This window comes from Oryctolagus cuniculus, chromosome 5 (genome assembly GCF_964237555.1).
Source record: "Oryctolagus cuniculus chromosome 5, mOryCun1.1, whole genome shotgun sequence".
NCBI classification, from domain to species: domain Eukaryota; kingdom Metazoa; phylum Chordata; class Mammalia; order Lagomorpha; family Leporidae; genus Oryctolagus; species Oryctolagus cuniculus.
In genome coordinates, this window is record NC_091436.1 from 116,804,913 (window position 1) to 116,823,814 (window position 18,902).

General features: G+C 44.1%; 1 protein-coding gene across 1 annotated transcript; it reads left to right on the forward strand.

Moving 5' to 3' along the window:
* Nucleotides 1-2,195: 2,195 nt before the first annotated feature.
* Nucleotides 2,196-18,882, forward strand: LOC100341622 (glutathione S-transferase A4). Its single transcript, XM_002714505.4, has 7 exons — nt 2,196-2,296; nt 3,233-3,337; nt 9,235-9,286; nt 10,980-11,112; nt 12,042-12,183; nt 13,935-14,066; nt 18,285-18,882. The coding sequence occupies exons 2-7, from the start codon at nt 3,251-3,253 to the stop codon at nt 18,405-18,407; spliced, it is 669 nt and encodes a 222-aa protein (XP_002714551.1). The 5' UTR covers nt 2,196-2,296; nt 3,233-3,250; the 3' UTR covers nt 18,408-18,882.
* The last annotated feature ends 20 nt before the right edge of the window (nt 18,883-18,902 follow it).

Here is an 18,902-nt window from a genome sequence, read left to right on the forward strand (position 1 = left end):
TGCTCTAGCCAGATGGGCTTTTAGCAGGAAGCAGCCTTTATTCCTGCTGTCTCAGGCTCAGCAAACTCACATCCAAAAACTGAGCCAAGAACAAAGCCACAGCTTTACCTTATATACCTTTGCTAGTTTCCGGTTGTTTTTTGTTTTAGCTTTAGTTTCTTTGTCCCCATACACAACGTATATTCTGATTGGATGCTCCAGTGCTGCAGGATTGCTCTAGGGTTTCACTTGGGTACATAGTTACTGATTAGGCCACATCAGGCTTTGTTGTTGTTGTTCCTGGAAGACCCCTACCACACTGCCCCTCCAGGCTTCCTTCCTGATGTGAAAACACACTGTTAGAACAGGGTCCGATCCTGGGCATTTATAATCAAGACTGGATTTAATGTAAGTTGACTCTCTCTTGCTGGAGTATTTACATTTAATGTTCCTCTCAAACTGGTACTTAAAACACTTGGTTTTTGTTACAGCAACTTCACATGCTTTGGAGGTGGCGGGTGAAGGGTTAAGGTAACAGGATGGCATTCCCAGGGCCTCTGAAAGTGTACCAGGTATATTGTCAGACTGTCCTGGACTGAGGTAACTCCAGGGGTCCGTGAGAATAGGATTTCAGGGGTTCCCAAGGAATGAAATGACTTTAGCGTACCCTCCTAGAATGGCAATGTTATTACAAAAAGACGTTCATTTCTCCATAAGCCTGTGTGATAGTAGTCTTAAGCTACCTTAGTTACTCTTTCAGGTGAATGCTACCCCTATTTAGAAAGGTTGGACATAAGAAATTGTCACTTTGAAAGGTTAAAAAATAAAGCAAAATGTCAGAATTTGGTGTGATTCAGCAAAGCAATTAGAAGTAAGGAAATGGAAGTAAGATGCTTGATCAGCAACACGGATATTACAATTAGGGTGAACTCCTGTACAAAAATGTGTTGGAAAAAAATGAATCCAGCATGATCACTGATGGCTTTCAGCAAAGTTGGAGAACACAGCTTCTAAGCGTGGTTATGTGTTGGGCTACAATTAGAAGGATGAGACTGGACATGTACTGTTAATCCTATTTGGAAGTGACTTTCCTGACTCCTGGGGTGCCCAGCTGTCCTGGCCTTGCTTCTCTTCTTACTCTACATACTTGCCCTGGGTGAGCTCATGCTTTGACTCCAAACAGATCCATCAGTCCTCTCTTCCATCAGTAGCTTATTCAAAGTGTCTAGTGCACGTATCCAGTTGGATGGTTCATGGGAATGAAAACAAATCAACTAATGTCCCCCTGCTGGGTCCACCCTGATGGTTCCTCCACCCTTTATGGAGTTGGAAACCAAAGTATGGTTCCTTGATTCATTTATTCAGCAAATGTTCTCTGAATGCTTACTCCATACTCAATATGATACACAAACAGGAAAAATCCACCTAATCTCATGAAATGTATGCTGGTAAATCTACAATTAAATGTAAAAATCATGTGAGGTGATAATACGCATCTTCAAACTCCTGATGCTACTACTTTTAATTCACACCGACACCTTACTGGAAGTAATCTGCTGAAAATAAAATCTAATGATGGGACTCAAAACTTGATATTAAGAAACAGTTGTCAAAAGAAAGGCAGACTGCCACGTGCAGCGCCTCATTTGGATGTGTCTGGAGTCTTGGAAGCTTGACTACCCTACGTTCTCCTACAAATGGACCTTGAGAGCTTGTTTGGAGGTTCTAGCAGGGGAGCGCAGCTACTCGTATACCCTTGACCGAAGACCGGTCCTCCTCTAGCGGGGATGGTCGTCCTCTTCGACCGAGCGCGCAGCTTCGGGAGGGACGCACATGGAGCGGTGAGGGAGGAAGGGGACACCCGCCTAGCCAGCCAGATCAGCCGAATCAACCCTGGCGATCAATGGGGTGACAGATGTCGCAGCCAGATCGCCCTCACATCCGAAAGACCAGGGCCGGACGCGCGCTATTTAAACCTCAGGATCCTTTGCACTTTTACACATAGGTTGAGTTACTTATTATGGCGACTTTCTAGCATGGAATTTTAACTGAAGTAAAATCTATTCAATGAATTAAAGGCCACTGTGTCCCTCAATATGCGAAAATTGAAGCGAAAGTGGCTAAATTGGGATTGTTTTCATATTATCCAGAATGCCTTGCAGATAGGTGGGGCATGCTAAATATTGCCGTCTCTATTGGTGAAATCCTCCCGGAGCCTCGCCCACCTCCGGGGCCTCCGGCAGCCCTCTGGTCGCGCCGGGCTGCAGACAGCTCGCCGAGCGCTTTGTGCAGCTCCGGCGCTCCGAGTGGACTCCAGGTCTGTCTCCCACCCACCCCTTCCCCTCTTCTCTTTTCTCCTCCCCCCTACTCAGCGAGCCTCCTACGCTCCCAGCCCCTCTCCTCCGCCCTGCTCGATCCGCTTGTTCCCCTTCTTGTCCTTTGCACCCCCGCCTCCATCAGGACCGACGTGGGTCCCCGGTCTGGGGTTGGGGCAGTGCGCGTGTTTTTTATGAATCTCTGCGGAGTCTGAATCCACTGCTGGAAGGAATGCTCGGATGGCCCCCGAGCCTGGTCAGGTGGTCCCTCTGGCCCTGCGTGGACCGTCGAGCACGCAGAGCTGCCCACGAGCGTAGACTTAGATGTCCAAGCGCTAGCCTGGCAGCGAAGCTCGGGGCGGGCAGCTCGGCTCTCCTCTGGGCCTGGGCAGGTGAAGGAGCTCTGGCCGCCGCGGGGAGCCGGCTTGGGAAGCACCCTTGGGAGACAATAGTAAGGCTCTTGCCTGTCCGCCGAGCGGTTGCTGCTATAGTGACGTAGGCCGATGCATGTGCAAACGTGGAAGGTCCCACGGATGTGCAGATCCCGCGCGACTTGCCCCTCCAAGCCGAATTTGGAAAATTTGAGATTCTCAAGGTCAAAGTGCGTTGTAAACGTTGTGCGGTTATCAGTGAAATACCAAACTCCTGGCGCAAATGTCTTCCCAACAAATGGTCCCAGCTTCCCAAGGTCCCGGATAAGAAATCATAAATAAAAATGAGATGAAAGCCAGGGCTATTTTTTCCCCTCTTTTCTTCATGTATTAAAATGGTAGTTTGTTTTTATTGAGTGAAGGAAGGCGCAGCAATGAAAAAAAAAATCCCACCAAAACAAACAAACAAACAAAAAACCCGGTGCCCAAATGCTAAATATTCATGGTGCCCTTGAGGCGGAAATTCAGACTGTTGGTGTGCGAGGGGCTGCTGCATTTATTTTTCAGAAAGCCTGGAAAGCCATCATGACAGAGAGGCCCAAGCTCCACTACCCGAACGCAAGAGGCCGCATGGAATCCGTCAGATGGGTCCTGGCGGCCGCCGGAGTCGAGGTACCGGTACCAACACCGATGCGCAGTGTCTTGGAGATCTCTGAGGGGAAATGAGTTTCAGAGCCGCGTTGAGCCCTTGCCTGTTGCAGCGAAGTCACAAGTGTGCTTCATTGAGACCCAGGCTTCTTCCTCCCCTCCAAGGGCCTTTTCTTTATAAGTGCAAAGTAGTTCTGTTTTCCTTTTGCCTTTCACTGAATCGCTGGCTTCTGCTCCACAGCCACGGAATTAACCTGAAATTCGCCAGTTTCTTCCAGAACTTTCACTCATTTTACCATCTCTGGGTACATTTCCTGTGTACTTGAACGTCTTCAAGTCAGGCAGCTGTGGTGGCTTGCCTGCGTTTTTGTGGGTTCACCCCTGCAGTGTTTTTTATTTTGTCTTTGTTGTGTTCTTTTAGAAGTTCTCAAATGCAAACGAAGGTCACCATCACGTCTAGCACCCATCCCCCAGCCTGGCAGCCAGCTATATGCTTGTGCTCTGGTTTCAGCTTTCCCCTGCTCCGCTCCTTTCCTTGAGCATTTTCAAGGAAAGTCCAAACATGCTGTTGTTTTCTCTGGGAGGATTGCGCTTCAATATTTCTCTCTACCACATGAGGACTGTAAAATCTCACAACACTGTTATCATGCCCAGCAAAATGAACAGTTCCGTAGGGTCTTCTCACATTTCCAAGTCCTGCTGTCTCCAGATAGGTTTCAGTCCTGATCTAAACAAGGCCATCCCATGGCATTTGACTATGTGTCCTTCAGGAACTCAAAAATCTGTAACGGGTTCCTCTGCATTTTTAATAATTAAACTTTATATTGAGAATACTTTTAAATCAGAGTCCCCAGATTACCCTCACTCAGTCTCTACTGGTAATATCTTACATAACCATGTCAAGCTGGGAAATTAACATAGGTGTGTGATCTGCTAAACTACAGCCTTCATTCAGATGTCACTCATTTTTCCACTAGCATCCATCTACTAATTAGTCATCATGTTTGCTTTGTTGCCCTCCATCTGTGACACTTACTCAGCCCTCCCTCGCTTGATTCTATCACCTTGACAGTTTTGGAAACTTGGCCAGGTATGTTTGTGCAATCTTTCGCAGTCTGGTTAGTCTAACGTTTTTGTCCTGAGACTGGGCTCATGAGTTTGGGAGAAGAATGTCAAGGAGGCTAAGTGCCTTTCTCATTGCAGAATATCGGCGATTACAGATGTCAACGTGAATTATCACTGATGACGATAGCATTGGTCATTTGGTTAAGGTAGTGCTGCCAGTTCCGCCATTGTCACATTACTGTTTTTGCCTGTGTTAAACCCAGTTTGCACACAAAATGATGAGAATTAAGCTCCACCTTCTGGAACAGGAAGTATCTACACTTGGAATTCTTAAGAAATTTTACTTAAAAAATGTATCTCCCCGCCCCCATTTATTCATTTCTTCCCTTCTTTATTTGTATCATCGTGAACCTCAGTATATTCATTTTGTTCTTTGGCTCACATGCTTCAGCTTTGGCCATTGAAGCTGTTTCAGGGTGACCTTCCTTTTTCTCTCAATGCTTCCTTCCTTTCTGAACCTACAAAGATGCTCCAGGCTCATCCTGTATTTTCCTTGTGCTATCTACCCTTAGCATCCATTATTTCTCCAAGGAGCCCTTGTCCCTATTCATGGAAAATGATATTAGCAGCCAAGGTCTGGGAGTAGGTGTCTGCATTTGTTTCTAACTTCATTGATTTGTGGAAGAGACTGCCTTCTAGAAATTTACCCCATTTCCTTCTAGAAATTTTCTCCCATTCTGGATTGGGCTTATTTGAGGCAACCTGGTGAAACAAGGCTCCTGTGTTTATCATGCTCTTTCTGTCCATGGTTATTTGCAAAGGTGTGATCAGATCCAGGCTCTTTTTCCTCTCTCTTCCACCAGACTCTGTCTGAGGAGCTAGGGTGAGCATTGCATCCACCAGGGGCTATGTCGTGTCTGGTGTTTCGTGCTCAGTGAAGCGGAGCTTGATGGATGTGTCTCAGTGGTGCCATCCTAACTCAGGCACTGAGTTTCCCCCATCCGTCTTTTCAACTAGAGTTCAACAACTGTCAGGTGCCCTTGTTGCTGGGCCTTACAAAATGGAAGCCTTGGCTATTTCTGTCCTCATCTCACCCACAATTATTAATGCTGATTCTCTCACAGTTTGCTCTTGAGATACAATTTGTCCTGAGATACAGTTCATACAGGAGAGGCAAGATAAGTGCTTGATTCCCTTTGTCAGTTTCCAGGATAGTGAATTGTTACCCTGGCAACCTCCAAGCATGACACATGTGGGTCTTTGTGTGTTTTATATGTCATCATCACTTGCCCCCTAGTGTTTTAGAATTTTCTAGATTAGTTGACATGATTTTTTGCATATAAATCCTGATTCCTGACTCCTCTTGAGATGAAGTAGGGCCCTTGTTACAGGGCAGTGCTGCTGGATCTGAATAAGGACTGCCCAACTGTTCTCTCTTACTGCAGGAGTGTTTTTTACTTGTATTGATTGAGAGGAGACAGAAAACATGTGTGGTCCCAGGATCTTTATGCCACTTGTCTAACCTGTAGTCCTATGACTTTGTAATTCTTGACTTGTTTAATAGGTTTTGAGTGACTATCTTATCTATGCATACAATGTACTCCTTTGTCAAATCCCCTCTCTTCCCTGTCTTTGTCCCACTCTGTCCCTCCTATGCTCCTATGAGTTAAGATTCTTAGCTTCAGTAGTAGAAACACAATTCTACTTAAGTAAAGAGAGCATGGGTCATCTCACCCACCTACCAACCAATCTCTGGCAGGCAGATGGGGTCGAACAATGAGCCCAGTTGGGTCTTAAGCCCACTAGGGCTGATCGCATGGTATAAACCATATAAAGTATGGTATAAACCATATAAACCATATAAAGTATAAACTATAAAGTAGTTATTCTCAAAAGGTGGTTTGTGAAAGGTGTCACTCCCCATCTCCTTACCAAAAAATATCTTTAGTTATTGTGTTCTCGTAGATCAGAAACACACATGAGGGACAAGCTGGCAGCTGCTGGATGGGTTCATGATTCCCAGTGCCCCAGGCTTGGGGCACATATCTGAGTAACTAAGTCACTGAAACCCATTGAGAAACTACCAGTCGGGATCTGGGCAGCCAGTGTCCCCTTTATATCAACCACTGGCATCGCTATCTGCTGGGTGTTGGTCTTTGTTGTGCTGGTCTTTGAGACTTTGGTGCTTGGAACTTTGTTTGTTTTAAGTCTACCCAGAAACACAGGCAAATCCCCCTTGATAAGAGAGAGATTGACACGTGCAAAGGAGAAGACTTAAAGGCCATGACCTCCTAATTTGGAACTTCTGAGCAATTCGCATAGAAGAAAAGGAATGGTTTGGTGTGGAAGGGTAATTCTCTGCAGAATCGCACGTGGTGAACAGTACCCCGGGTTAGGGAATAAAAGGTGATTGTGTGGCTAGAAACCAAGATGTTTACCCTCCTTGCAGCCTGTGTCTATACCTGGACTGCAGCTGCTAGCCTCTTTGCAAGCTCTGATGTAGGATCTTTTCTTCCTTCTTTCTTCCATCTTCTCAACCCCTACCCCAGTGTCAGTTTCCTTAATTTACCAATGGTTTCATAAACCTTGGCACAGACTTGTGCTAGTGAGAACACGTTTTCCCTATGTGTCCCAGACTAAAAACTAGAATCATTCAGAAAGACTTGTTTTTTCGAATGCATATTTCTAGGCCCTCCCTAGAAATATGAATCTGTGAAGGGTGCTAGAGGTTTGATGTATTCTGAATGGCTCTTGTCATAAAAGCTTGAGAAACAGTAGTGTGGAGGGAGTGCTGCCTGCACCACATCTTAAGGTTGGGGCGTTTGGACAAATGTCCTGAGCATTGGTGCCTTCTACCTGCTGGTTGGTGGGCACCAGGTGGAGATCCTCCAAGGGCACAGTGGCCCCTCTCCTCATGCTCTGAGAACCCAGGCGAGTAGCAGAAGCTACTCCCACACCCTCATCCTAGCTGCCCCCCAGGTCAGCTGGCTGCACCAGAGGAGGAGGGGATGCTGATGCCAGCAGTGCAGCCATGCCCCTCCTCAGATGATGTGGGAATGCAGTGCAGGGCCAGGGCCCACATGGGCGGGGACTAATCCCCGGATTTGGGTGTGAGGAGGGCCCCCCTCCCACCCGAAGTGCATCTGTGTGTGTGGAACATCCTAGAACACATTTCATAATGTCATCTCAGGAGAACTTGTTTTCATTGTTTGTGTTCCCCCCACCCCACAACTTTTAAATTTGAAGCTTAAATCTACAGAAAAGTTGTCATAGCACAATGGATGCCTTTCCACTAAATTCACCAGTTGTTAACATTTTGCCACATTTGCTTTCTCCCTTTCTCTCTCTGCTCTTTTTTCCCCCTGAATCACTTGCAAGCAGTTGCAGACATCAGCATGTAATCTTCCTTCTAAGAAAGAATAAATCATTGTCCTAACAACTGTGGTAGTACCATGTCACCACAGGAAATTTACACTAAGTTTACAACATCTAACATGCAATCCATGTTTAGATTTTCCCATTGTCTGTGGTTTCCCCTCATCCAGGACCTCATCAAGACCCAGCCTTATTAGACTTTTTGGTTGCTTTTCCTCAAGAACAGTACCTGGTTTATTTATTTATTTATTTATGAGTGTTTTTAGTTCAAGCCCTCAACTCCTGAAGAGTCCAGGCTGTGGTGTTACAGAATAGATTTTCCTGATTTTCATCTGACCAGATTCAGATTCAATGTCATCGGTACTGTTTTTACAGCTGGTTTTGTGACCATCTCACTGTGTCCCTGTAGGACACACAGAATATCTGGGTGTCCCCTGAGGAGCTCAGTTTAACCGCTTGATTAGAGAGATGGTGTGATCCAGGTTGCTTCATTGTAAAGATAAATTTTTTCCTTTATCATAATTCAGTAGTTTATGGGAAATAGTCACAGATTGAGTGAAGATTCTGTATCCCAATTTTTTAGTCCATATTCTGTTGCTATCACAGAGCAGCTGAGCTTGGGTAACATAAAGGAAAGAGATTAGCTCACAGTTCTAGGAGGCTGGGCAGTGCAAGTGCCGCTGCTGGCATCTGCTCGGCTTTGAGTGAGAGCTTTATGCTGTGTCACAACACGGCAGAAAAGCCAGAGGATGTCAGGCACGTGCAAGAGAAGAGAGGCTGAGCTCAATCTGTGGTAACCCCCTCTCTCCATAATGCGCCCACTAACCTGAGAAAAGTATTAATGTCTCTTAATGGCCTTATCACCTCCTAAAGGCCCCATCTCCCAGCTCCACTACAATGGCAGTCCAGTTTCAACTTGAGTTTCCAAAGTGACAAACAATCTTCCTACCATCGTACTAATAACTTCAGCATTCATTATCACCCTTTAATGTTTTGGAGATTGCAAATTGACAATTTTCTAATTTTATTATTAATTAGCACCAATTTGACATTAATTTGCACTGGTTCTTCTGTAAAAAAGAGCTTTCTTTTTCCTTTTTTGTAGTATCATTTATGAACCTAAGGATTTTGTTGCACATTGTAATGCATGAGTGATGTCATTCTTTTTGATGCCCACATTGTCCCAAATTTGGCTAGGGAGTTCTCAAATAAGGCCTTCCAGGTCCTTGCCTTTGGCATGTCTCTTTCACATCTGGCTACTCCATGGCTTTCTGACAAAGCAGAGGCAGCTCTCTGTGCTGGCTACCTCATTCCTTTCAGTGGGCAGTGATACATAGACACCGAGATATGGGTGCTAAGGATGCATTTTCTCTCTGCCTCTTGAGATAATTTAACTTGGTATTTTCAGCCCTGACCCTATAATGACATTTGCCTTCTTGGGGGGTGGGGTGTCTTTTTTTTTTTTTTTTTTAACAATTTAGTTTGATGAAGAATTTCTGGAAACCAAAGAACAGTTGCACAAGTTGCAGGATGGTGAGTATGACAGTAAAACAACTTTCTATAATTCTGATTTTTTAAAGGATTTTTTTTTTAATGTGGAAGGGCTAAAGATGCTGAAGACATTGAACATTCAGGACAGTATCCTAAAAGCAGGAGGGAATATGTCTCTGAAGCTGCAGGAGTCTTTCAGTTGAAGGGTTCTAATTAGCTAGCTGAAGGCAGGGAGCAGTTGCTTTCGCATGCACCTGAGCAGCCCTTCTCCATCCCTGTCATCTCCTGTTTCTCTCCCTTCCTTGTCCCTACCTCCTTCATGCTATTTAAGCCATCATTGCCTGCTTGACGTATGCAGATAAATGTCCCCATTTACAAGGGGCTGCATTTCCATGGTTAATTAATCAAATCAGTGAGAGTCCACTCCTCTTAACTCCACGTCAGACCGTTCCCTCCATGCCCAGCCTTTAGAGGGAGAACTTTCAACAAACCCATAAGAATTCTTATCAGCCCTCTGACCAGCCTCCCTCTCAACCGTCAGCAATAACCCCAGGCTCAACCCAAGGCTCCTTTGAGGGGTACCAGCGTCCAGGGGTGTGATGCCACCTTTCCTATGTGACACTGGCCTAAAGTCACTAAGCATGTGCTCTCTAGGCTTACCTGCCACTGATGCATGAGCCCCTCCAGTGCCGGGCTGTAGCTGGACCCCTGCCTATGACTGATTGGTGGAAAGTGTCGGATACAGGTTTGTTGAAGAAAATATTGGGTTACTTTTTGACTAGTGACAGCATATATGGTAGTAAGTGAACTATAGCTGTGGAAGAGAGAGAAACTAATGAGAATATGTGAGTATCAGCTGTTGGTGATGGTCTCATTATCAGGCTCTCTATATAAAAACATTGCTGTCTGCTAGAACATTCTGCAGTGACAGAAATGCTTTTTTCCACACTGTCCAGTGTGGTACCCACTAGCCACATGTGACTATCGAGCATTTGAAGTGTGTCCAGTCCAACTGAATTCTCAATTTTTAAATATTTTAATTAATGTAAATTTAGGCTTAAATAGCCACGTGTAGCTAGTGGCTGCAAGATTGGCCAGCATAGTTTTAAAGAAATATTTCTAGGGTCACCACTGTGGCTCAGCAGGTTGAGCCACCACTTGGTAATACCAGCATTCCATAACAGAATGCCTATATTGGAGTCCTGGCTACTCTGCTTCCCATCTGGCTCCCTGCTAATAGACCTGGGAAGGCAGCAGAGGATAGCCCACGTACGTGTGCCCCTGCCATCCATGTGGGAGACCCGAATGGAGTTCCACACTACTGGCTTTGGCCTGGCCCAGCACAGGTAGTTGTAGCCATCTGGGTAATGAACCAGTGGATAGAAGATCTCCACTCTCCCTCTACCTGTCACTGTGCCATTCAAATAAATAAACTTTTTTTTTTTAAAGAAGAAAAAGAAATTTCTTCACTGTGTTTCCTCCCACCCTTATCAAATTCACATACATATTTTTCCTGGGGTGAAGCTAGAAAGGGAAGGCTTAGAACAGTTTTAGTTTGCAAGCTTCTTTTATGGCTAAATGTGCTCCTCTGAATCAAGGTAAGGTTTTCTGTTGTCAGAGACATTTACACTATTCCTGAGCCTGTCGCTTCTCCCTTTTCACTCAATAGAGCATTTTTAGAGGTTGCAGCACAAGGAAGAGGAGATCCCTTCTAACTCTGGGCTTCCATTCCTAGGTAATCACCTGCTCTTCCAGCAAGTGCCTATGGTTGAAATTGATGGAATGAAGTTGGTGCAGACCCGAAGCATCCTCCATTACATAGCAGAAAAGCACCAGCTCTTTGGCAAGGACCTCAAGGAGAGAACCCTGTACCGTGGCCCCTCTCAAGTGTTCTCACTTGTCAGCTTGCTGATGCCTTGGCTCATTAGCAATCCTCTGTTGCATGCCTCGTTTCCTTTATGTCTTGTCTCATCAGTGTCAACAGGGGAAAAAAAAAAACCAGGCAGGTCATGAAGGCCAGCAGGAAATTCAGTTTGAAGATAGTTCTGAGGAAAGCAATAGAGAAGAATTGAATTCAGATATTGACTAGTCTTCTTTGGGGTGCACTGCTTCCGATTGCAGCACCTTTAAATGTTTTGATACTGCTTTTTATACCTGTCTTGCCTATTTAGTATCATTGAGTATGAGGAGCGGGCAGCTGCTGTGACAGTCAAGGTGTAGGGGAGTGCATTGCATTGTAATTTGAACTCAAGCTTGGTCCTTGGACCACCCCGGTGCATGATTCTGAGCAAAGTGTTAAGTCATAGTTTCCTGATAAGTCTTTTGTCCAATGGGTTTAATCGTAGCCCATTCCTTATAAAGTTTGGGATTTTTAAGTAAGATAATGAAAATAGAATGTTTAGTACCATGCCTGGTATATATCAAGCATTGAATAAGTGATAATTAAGTAGTTTTATAAATGTAACATTTAACATTATATGTACATTATGTTATTTATTATATGTTTATATGTTACATTAATGTAACATTAACATTATAAATGTGACATTTCCAGCCCTTCCTGGAAGACCAAAGAGTTGGTGCTCAGGGGAGAGGCCAGTGATGACTATCATACCCTGTGTGTGATAGGTTCCTCTGAAAGATTTTTTCTGAAATTGACAAATAGAAATGACTTTGCTCTTTCGGGACAGGCTTAGGCAAATGCCAGCAGTAAGAAAATGCACTCTGAGCTCTTAGCTGTGGAAACTGTTGAGTTCAGAGAGAAGAGAAACTCAGAGGACTGCTCTTTTGTGTTAAGGATCGACATGTACGTGGAGGGGACGCTGGATCTCCTGGAGCTACTTATCATGCATCCTTTCTTAAAACCAGATGATCAACAAAGGGAAGTGGTTAACATGGCCCAGAAGGCTATCATTAGATACTTTCCTGTGTTTGAAAAGGTACGTGGCAGAAAAGCCCATGAATATAGCGTAACCAAACCACAAGGGAGCTACCACAAATTCCCTTTTCTGCCCAGGGTGGTGGAAAGCTGAGCCCAGTTCAACAAACCTGGGAGCTAGGGGTGGCCATCAACACAGAGCTGATAGCCTGGAGCTCCTCAGACTCTATAGGGCTACATCAGCCGCACATCTAGAAAACGTATGGCCTCGTTGCATTTGTTCCTGATTGTTTTCTGCATTCACCCAGTGCCACCTTGTACAAGTTACAGAAAAGCAGGTACCACCCTTGGCCATTCATTTACTAATCATTTAGTGGTCAGCTAGCAGGCTTCCTCCTTAATACTTTGCTATAAGAGAAAATAATTTATCCATTGTATTTCTCTTCCCTTTGCTGTTTTTATTTTCTACTTTGTTGGTTTTTCTTTTTTTACTACTAAATTTGCTTTTCTCTGAGCTTAAGATTCCTCCTTTCCTGACCTGCGAGGGATCTATCTATCTATCTGTTTATATATCTATCTTTCTATCTAGTGTTCCAATTATAAAACAAGAGGAAGTAAAAATATGGAAAGGCCTATTGGGCACAGTTCCTTGGACCACCTTCATTGCATTAGATGGAAGACAAGAGTGTCTGTGGGCTTTTCAATAGCTTGATGCCATGGTGTCTTCCATAGGTACTTTATGAAGTTGTAGGGTCATTCCTGGTTCTTCAGTGGTACAGATGTTGTCAGGACTCCTCATACTTGCAAGATAAAAATTGTTACCCCTTTGCACATGCAAGGAAATTTCACAAAGTTCCTATAGAAATGAAATAAAGAAGTAAGTCTTTTTTGGTTTGGCAGAAAAAAATTTGAAACCAACCCAGGCAGAGTTTTCGAATACACGTTTTCCATGAATTCTTTTGAAGTATTTTTCTAATGAAATGATATCACATAGTAACCCATTCAAGGTTCCACAGCCGAAGAATGGGGAGCCAGGATTGCAACTCTGGCCTTTGGCTGCAGATTCTGAAGTCACCGTGTGATACAGCCTGGTTCTAATAGCTATATCTGATTTGAAACTGTATTCAGAGTCCCTGCCACACATACATACACCTGTGTGTTCCCACACATATATGTATGGGCATCCAGGGGTTCACTGTGAGGTACCATTTTGCTACCATTATTCTTCATTCCTTGATCATAATCTATTCTTAAAATCACAACACCCATATGTTACCTTTAAAATGGGAGTCAGGTTGAACTCAGGCTTCAACTGTTCTGTTTTGGGAGAGGTGAGAAGAAGTTGACTTTTGTAGTCAGGTCTGGTTTGTGATAACAAATGCTGCTGTTCATAGAAACACAACTGGAAGGTGGCGTGGACCCCTTGAAGAAAACCTGTTACTGAGTCTTTTTCCAGCCACACCTCCTTTCTTGAAGCTTCAGGCTTCATCAGGTGCAATCTACCTCTGTCAATGTGTTTATGGAATGGATGTATCCTTTTAAAACACCAAAAGCCGAGTCCAGAAATAATACAATTTCCTTTCTCCTCTTCAGTGTCTTCATTCTGATCTGCAGGAGATATGCACAGCTGCTTTCATCTCCATACCCTTTTGTTCTCTCAGCTACAGGGTACATCCTCCCAACTGATGTTATTTATAAAATACTGAAAGGACAGGCCATAGTTTCAGCCCATTTTCAGATACTGCACTGATTGGATAGCTTCATCAGTTCCTCCCTGTATTGTAACCAACACTAACTATTTCTATTCTGCAGATTTTAAGGGGCCATGGACAAAGCTTTCTGGTTGGCAATCAGCTGAGCCTTGCAGATGTGATTCTACTCCAGACCATTTTGGCTCTAGAAGAGAAAATACCCAATATCCTGTCTGCATTTCCTTTCCTCCAGGTAAATACAACCATGAATTAGAAGATTGGCACTGAACTCTCAGGTTTTCCCTCAGTGACTGATGGTTGGTTGGCTTGTGGGGTGTATGTGTACTTTTTCTTTTAGATTCTAGTTAGTAAAACACAATGAATGTACAGAGCTGAGGTTGTTTTTCTGGACTTTGGATCTTAGTGTTGAAAGATTATGGACATGGTGAAGAAGTTTTTATCTTGATTTGTTCTTTAGCTACCTTCTTGGAACAAACTTCATACATAGGAGTTTGCCAGTGGGGACTATCCCTATAGATGACCACCTGGGTAAGGTGCTTCTCTTCTGCTGATGATACGTCTACTGATGGGAAAGCAGGCAAAGCCTGCATCTCAGAGTGTCTCCTCACCAGGGTATGGCTCCTTCTCTCAGAAGTAATGTGGTCTCAGATTGGAAACTTCCCAGCCTGAGTTCTGAGAGCAAATAAGAGGTAGCCTTAACATCACCCCAAAGCATCACCCCAGAGATTCTCCTCCCCAGAAATATTGTGTGGTTCAGTTTGTTCCTTGGTGTTACTCTGGCAGGATTGACCACAGAATCTTGAAAAACATTCTCACCTGGTGTCTTCAGTCTACACAAGAGAAAGGAGAGACCCGTGATAAAGAAGTCAGAAGCCGAGATGGTGTAGCTAAGTGGCTGCCTGAGGACTTCAGTTTTTTATCTCCAAATCTGATAGGCTTTCCTCCAGACTGGGGAGGGGTAAAGGGATGGGGGCTGTAGAATATGACCCCTGGGTTACACTTGGTCTGCCACCTATTTTTGTATAGCTTGTGAGCTAAGCCTGGTTTTTACATCTTTAAAGGCTTGAAAGGATAATATTTCATGACACATAAAATTATGTGAAAGTCAAGTTTCCATATCCATCGACAAGTTTCATTGGAACACAGCTGTGCCCATTCACTTGTGTATTTTCCATGGCTGCTTCTGGGCTTCTACAGCACAGCAGAGTAGATCTGATAGACACTACATGGCCTACAAAACTTAAAACATATTAAGTGACTGAAAAAAAATAGGTACCAACTGGACTTTTATGAAAAATGTTGCCAAATCCCATATAGACTAAGTTGACATATATGTGCCCAAGTTAAGCCAGGAAAGGCACACTATATCCTCAAAGGGTAAGACATACACTTTTTAAAATAATTTTTGAAGTCTAGTCTACATCATTTTAATATACCAACTGGAATCACCACCACCAGTTAAATATACCTGGAAAAAGAGAACAGACATTTTAAACAAGGCAGATAAGCCAGTAGATTGTTGATAATGCTGTTTATAAAGATAGATGTAGATATGGATATGTTCATTTCTTGCAGACACAGAGGTGAACTCACTCTGATTTTATTTATGTGGAATGTGGGATACTTTTGAGGTATTCCTTTACATTATTAAAAAAGCTATGTGCTGAGCAGGGAAGGGCTCTGCTTCATCGCAGCCAGGCTACTAGGCACGTGCATTCCCTCATCTGCCACCCAACTCCCACCAAAGTAACCTTAGGAAACAGGCTTTGCCAGCGCCATGGCTCAATAGGCTAATCCTCCGCCTTGCAGTGCTGGCACACGGGGTTCTAGTCCTGGTTGGGGCGCCAGAGTCTGTCCCGGTTGCCCCTCTTCCAGGCCAACTCTCTGCTGTGGCCCGGGAGTGCAGTGGAGGATGGCCCAAGTGCTTGGGCCCTGCACCCCATAGGAGACCAGGATAAGTACCTGGCTCCTGCCATCGGATCAGCACAGTGCGCCGGCTGCAGCGCACCAGCCGCGGCAGCCATTGGAGGGTGAACCAACAGCAAAAGGAAGACCTTTCTCTCTGTCTCTCTCTCTCACTGTCCACACTCTGCCTGTCCAAAAAAAAAAAAAAAAAAAAAAAAAGGAAACAGGCTTTGCTGTTGCCACTTTACAGGTAAAACCTGCAGGCTTGGAAACATGACACAAACTGTACCAAGTTACATGACTGCAGGCAACTGAGTTGGAGGTCACAGATGGGTCTCCAATCTAAATCGGTGCCCTTTCCACTCAGCTCTGTGGCTTCTTGAAAATGCATTGATTAGAAGTACCTTTGTCCCTAACTAGGTAGGATGCTGACCTCACAAGTAGGCAGATTGCAGGGAGAAACTGAAGGTTAATTTGCTAAGCTCATCAAATCTGAAATCTTCCCAGGCATGCATGTACATTCTGGTGTTCACATCCTCACATACCTCACAGGCAGCAAAGGACTTTTCACTGACTACATAAAGATCTAAAACGTGTAGTGCAAACAATAGAGATCAACACTTTTCATAAATATAACACCAGGACCCACTGATGTTTTCTATCTAGAATGCTAACCTAGATAGATGTCTCTAAGCCCTAAGGTACATCTTTGAGAACATGAAGGTACTTCAAAAAAGCTTGTGATAAAATGGAATTCAAACATATTTTTGTTTTGGTCCAAAGAGTTTTGCTTTTTTTAAAAAAATATTTATGTATTTACTTGAAAGGCAGAGTGACACAGAGCAAGTGATTTCCCATCCGCTGGCTTACTCCTCAAATACCTAAAACATTTAGGGCTGTGCCTGGCTGAGCCAGGAGCCAGAAACACCATTCAGGTCTCCCAGGTGGGTGGCAGGAACCCGAGGACTTGGGCCATCAACTACTGCAGCCCAGGGTGTGCATTACCAGGAATCTATATCAGAAGCAGAGGAGCTGGCACGCGATCCCAGGACTCCATGATTTGGCATGCAGGTGGCCCAAGTACTAGCTCAACTTGCTGCACCACAATGTCCACCTCCTATCATTTTGGTTTTTATTTTTAATATTTTCCACAAACTGTCAAGTATCCATGTATAATTTTAATCTGATCAGGTTGAGCATTAATAGTAAAGGTCTTCAGTCTGACACCAGATCTGTTTGAGTGAAAGAGTTAGTCCAGTACTGATTATGGACAAAAAACAAAGTTATGGAAGTTTGTTTGTTTTTTTTTTTTTTTTTTGACAAGCAGAGTGGACAGTGAGAGAGAGAGACAGAGAGAAAGGTCTTCCTTTTGCCGTTGGTTCACCCTCCAATGGCTGCCACGGCCGGCACACCGCGCTGATCCGAAGGCAGGAGCCAGGTGCTTCTCCTGGTCTCCCATGGGGTGCAGGGCTCAAGCACTTGGGCCATCCTCCACTGCACTCCCTGGCCACAGCAGAGAGCTGGCCTGGAAGAGGGGCAACCGGGACAGAATTCGGCACCCTGACCGGGACTAGAACCCGGTGTGCCAGCGCCGCAAGGCGGAGGATTAGCCTAGCGAGCCGCGGTGCTGGCCATGGAAGTTTTATTATACATTCATGATAAGTAAGAACCTCAAGTTATCTTGAAGCAATAAATCATCCTTTGGAACAAGCTCCTTCATATTGGTATGGCATTCAATTTTAAGGCTTCTGTGTATGTTAATGTGTTTGTATATAAGCTGAATTAAGACCATGCCCTGTAAAGAGTACAGTATTTAATATTTAATAAAGAGTATTTAGTAAGTATCAGCATTTTTCATCAATGACTTCTCCATGTTAAAATACTTTATTAGAATAATACTTCACAGTTAAAAATTTTCACTTAACCAATGATTTTCTTCTCAGTTACTGAGAAATGCTAAGATTTGACTTTTATCAATGAATGCAAAGTATAATTTTTCTCTTCCTTTTTGCATAGACATCTTGTATCTAAGCCATAGCTATAAAATGCATCTGGCCATCACCTATACATCATTAGGAAGAAGATTTGTTTGCTAATAGGAGTAAAATTTCCAAGGAAGCTGAGTCTTAAAATATAAATTGTGCCATCTGATGATTTTTTGCAGTGCTTTCTTTTTAATCACTCCTTGCATTTTCTCTGGGCAGATCAGTATACCTGACATACTTCCTCTGTTTTCCCTCTTCCTTTTTTCTCTTTTCGTGAGTGTCAGAATCATCCACTATTAAGTATGACTTCTGTTGCTGCCTCTGAAAAGAGCCCACACCTTTGTGTTAACTGAGAGCTGGATACACTGTGATCTCGGCTGGTTGCAGCTGCTCCTGGCAGAGACTGTAAATAATCATAGCATGAGACCAGACCTTAGACAGATGCTGCATCGCAGTCCTGCTTGGCTCTTTGCAGTAAAGATTTGTTGAACAGCCATATTTTCATCATAATGGATAGCCTTGCTGTTAACCTAGAACTTATAAGGGCTTCCCGTTTTCAGGAGTACACGGTGAAGATCAGCAATATCCCTACAATCAAGAGATTCCTTGAACCTGGCAGCAAGAAGAAGCCTCCCCCTGACGAAATCTACGTGAGAACTGTGTACAGCATCTTCATGCCCTAAAACGGCAGGCCTGTTTGCGGGTGAGAGCTTGTCTCTAGCCACGGCTGTGCCCGGGCTGTCTTAACTGATCCCAGCTCTGTCCTGGTGCTGTGTATTGTTGGGTCTCTCGCATCAGTGAGATCTTCTTTTCTATACCCCTCATCTGTTTTATTATTATTATTATTATTATTATTAGTGAATAGTTGTTACAGGACTTGTTGGGAAACCTTTCTGGGGAGGCTGGTGTGTGAGTTAGACCTGATTGTACTACTCATCTCCTGCAGCTAATCCATCCTGTGGGTGGGGATGACCAGATCTCATGTCTTCACTCTGCTCCTCTCTCTACCTTGTTCTAATCCCCTTCCAGTCTCTCCCTCGTGTTTGGTGCTGAGTAACCACAGAGAGTTTTGTGAATGCCTCTCCTCTGAGCTATCATAAGTCAAATGGTAGTGATAAATATGATCGATACTTGCCAAATAAAATTTGCCAATCATTACCCTGTTGCTACAATTTTTT

Coding starts and splice junctions, on each gene's coding strand:
- LOC100341622 (XM_002714505.4), top strand. CDS start 3,251: ATGACAGAGAGGCCCAAGCTCCACTACCCGAACGCAAGAGGCCGCATG. Junction 9,287..10,979: donor GTTGCACAAGTTGCAGGATG/GTGAGTATGACA, acceptor TTCCATTCCTAG/GTAATCACCTGCTCTTCCAG. Junction 11,113..12,041: donor GACCTCAAGGAGAGAACCCT/GTACCGTGGCCC, acceptor TTTTGTGTTAAG/GATCGACATGTACGTGGAGG.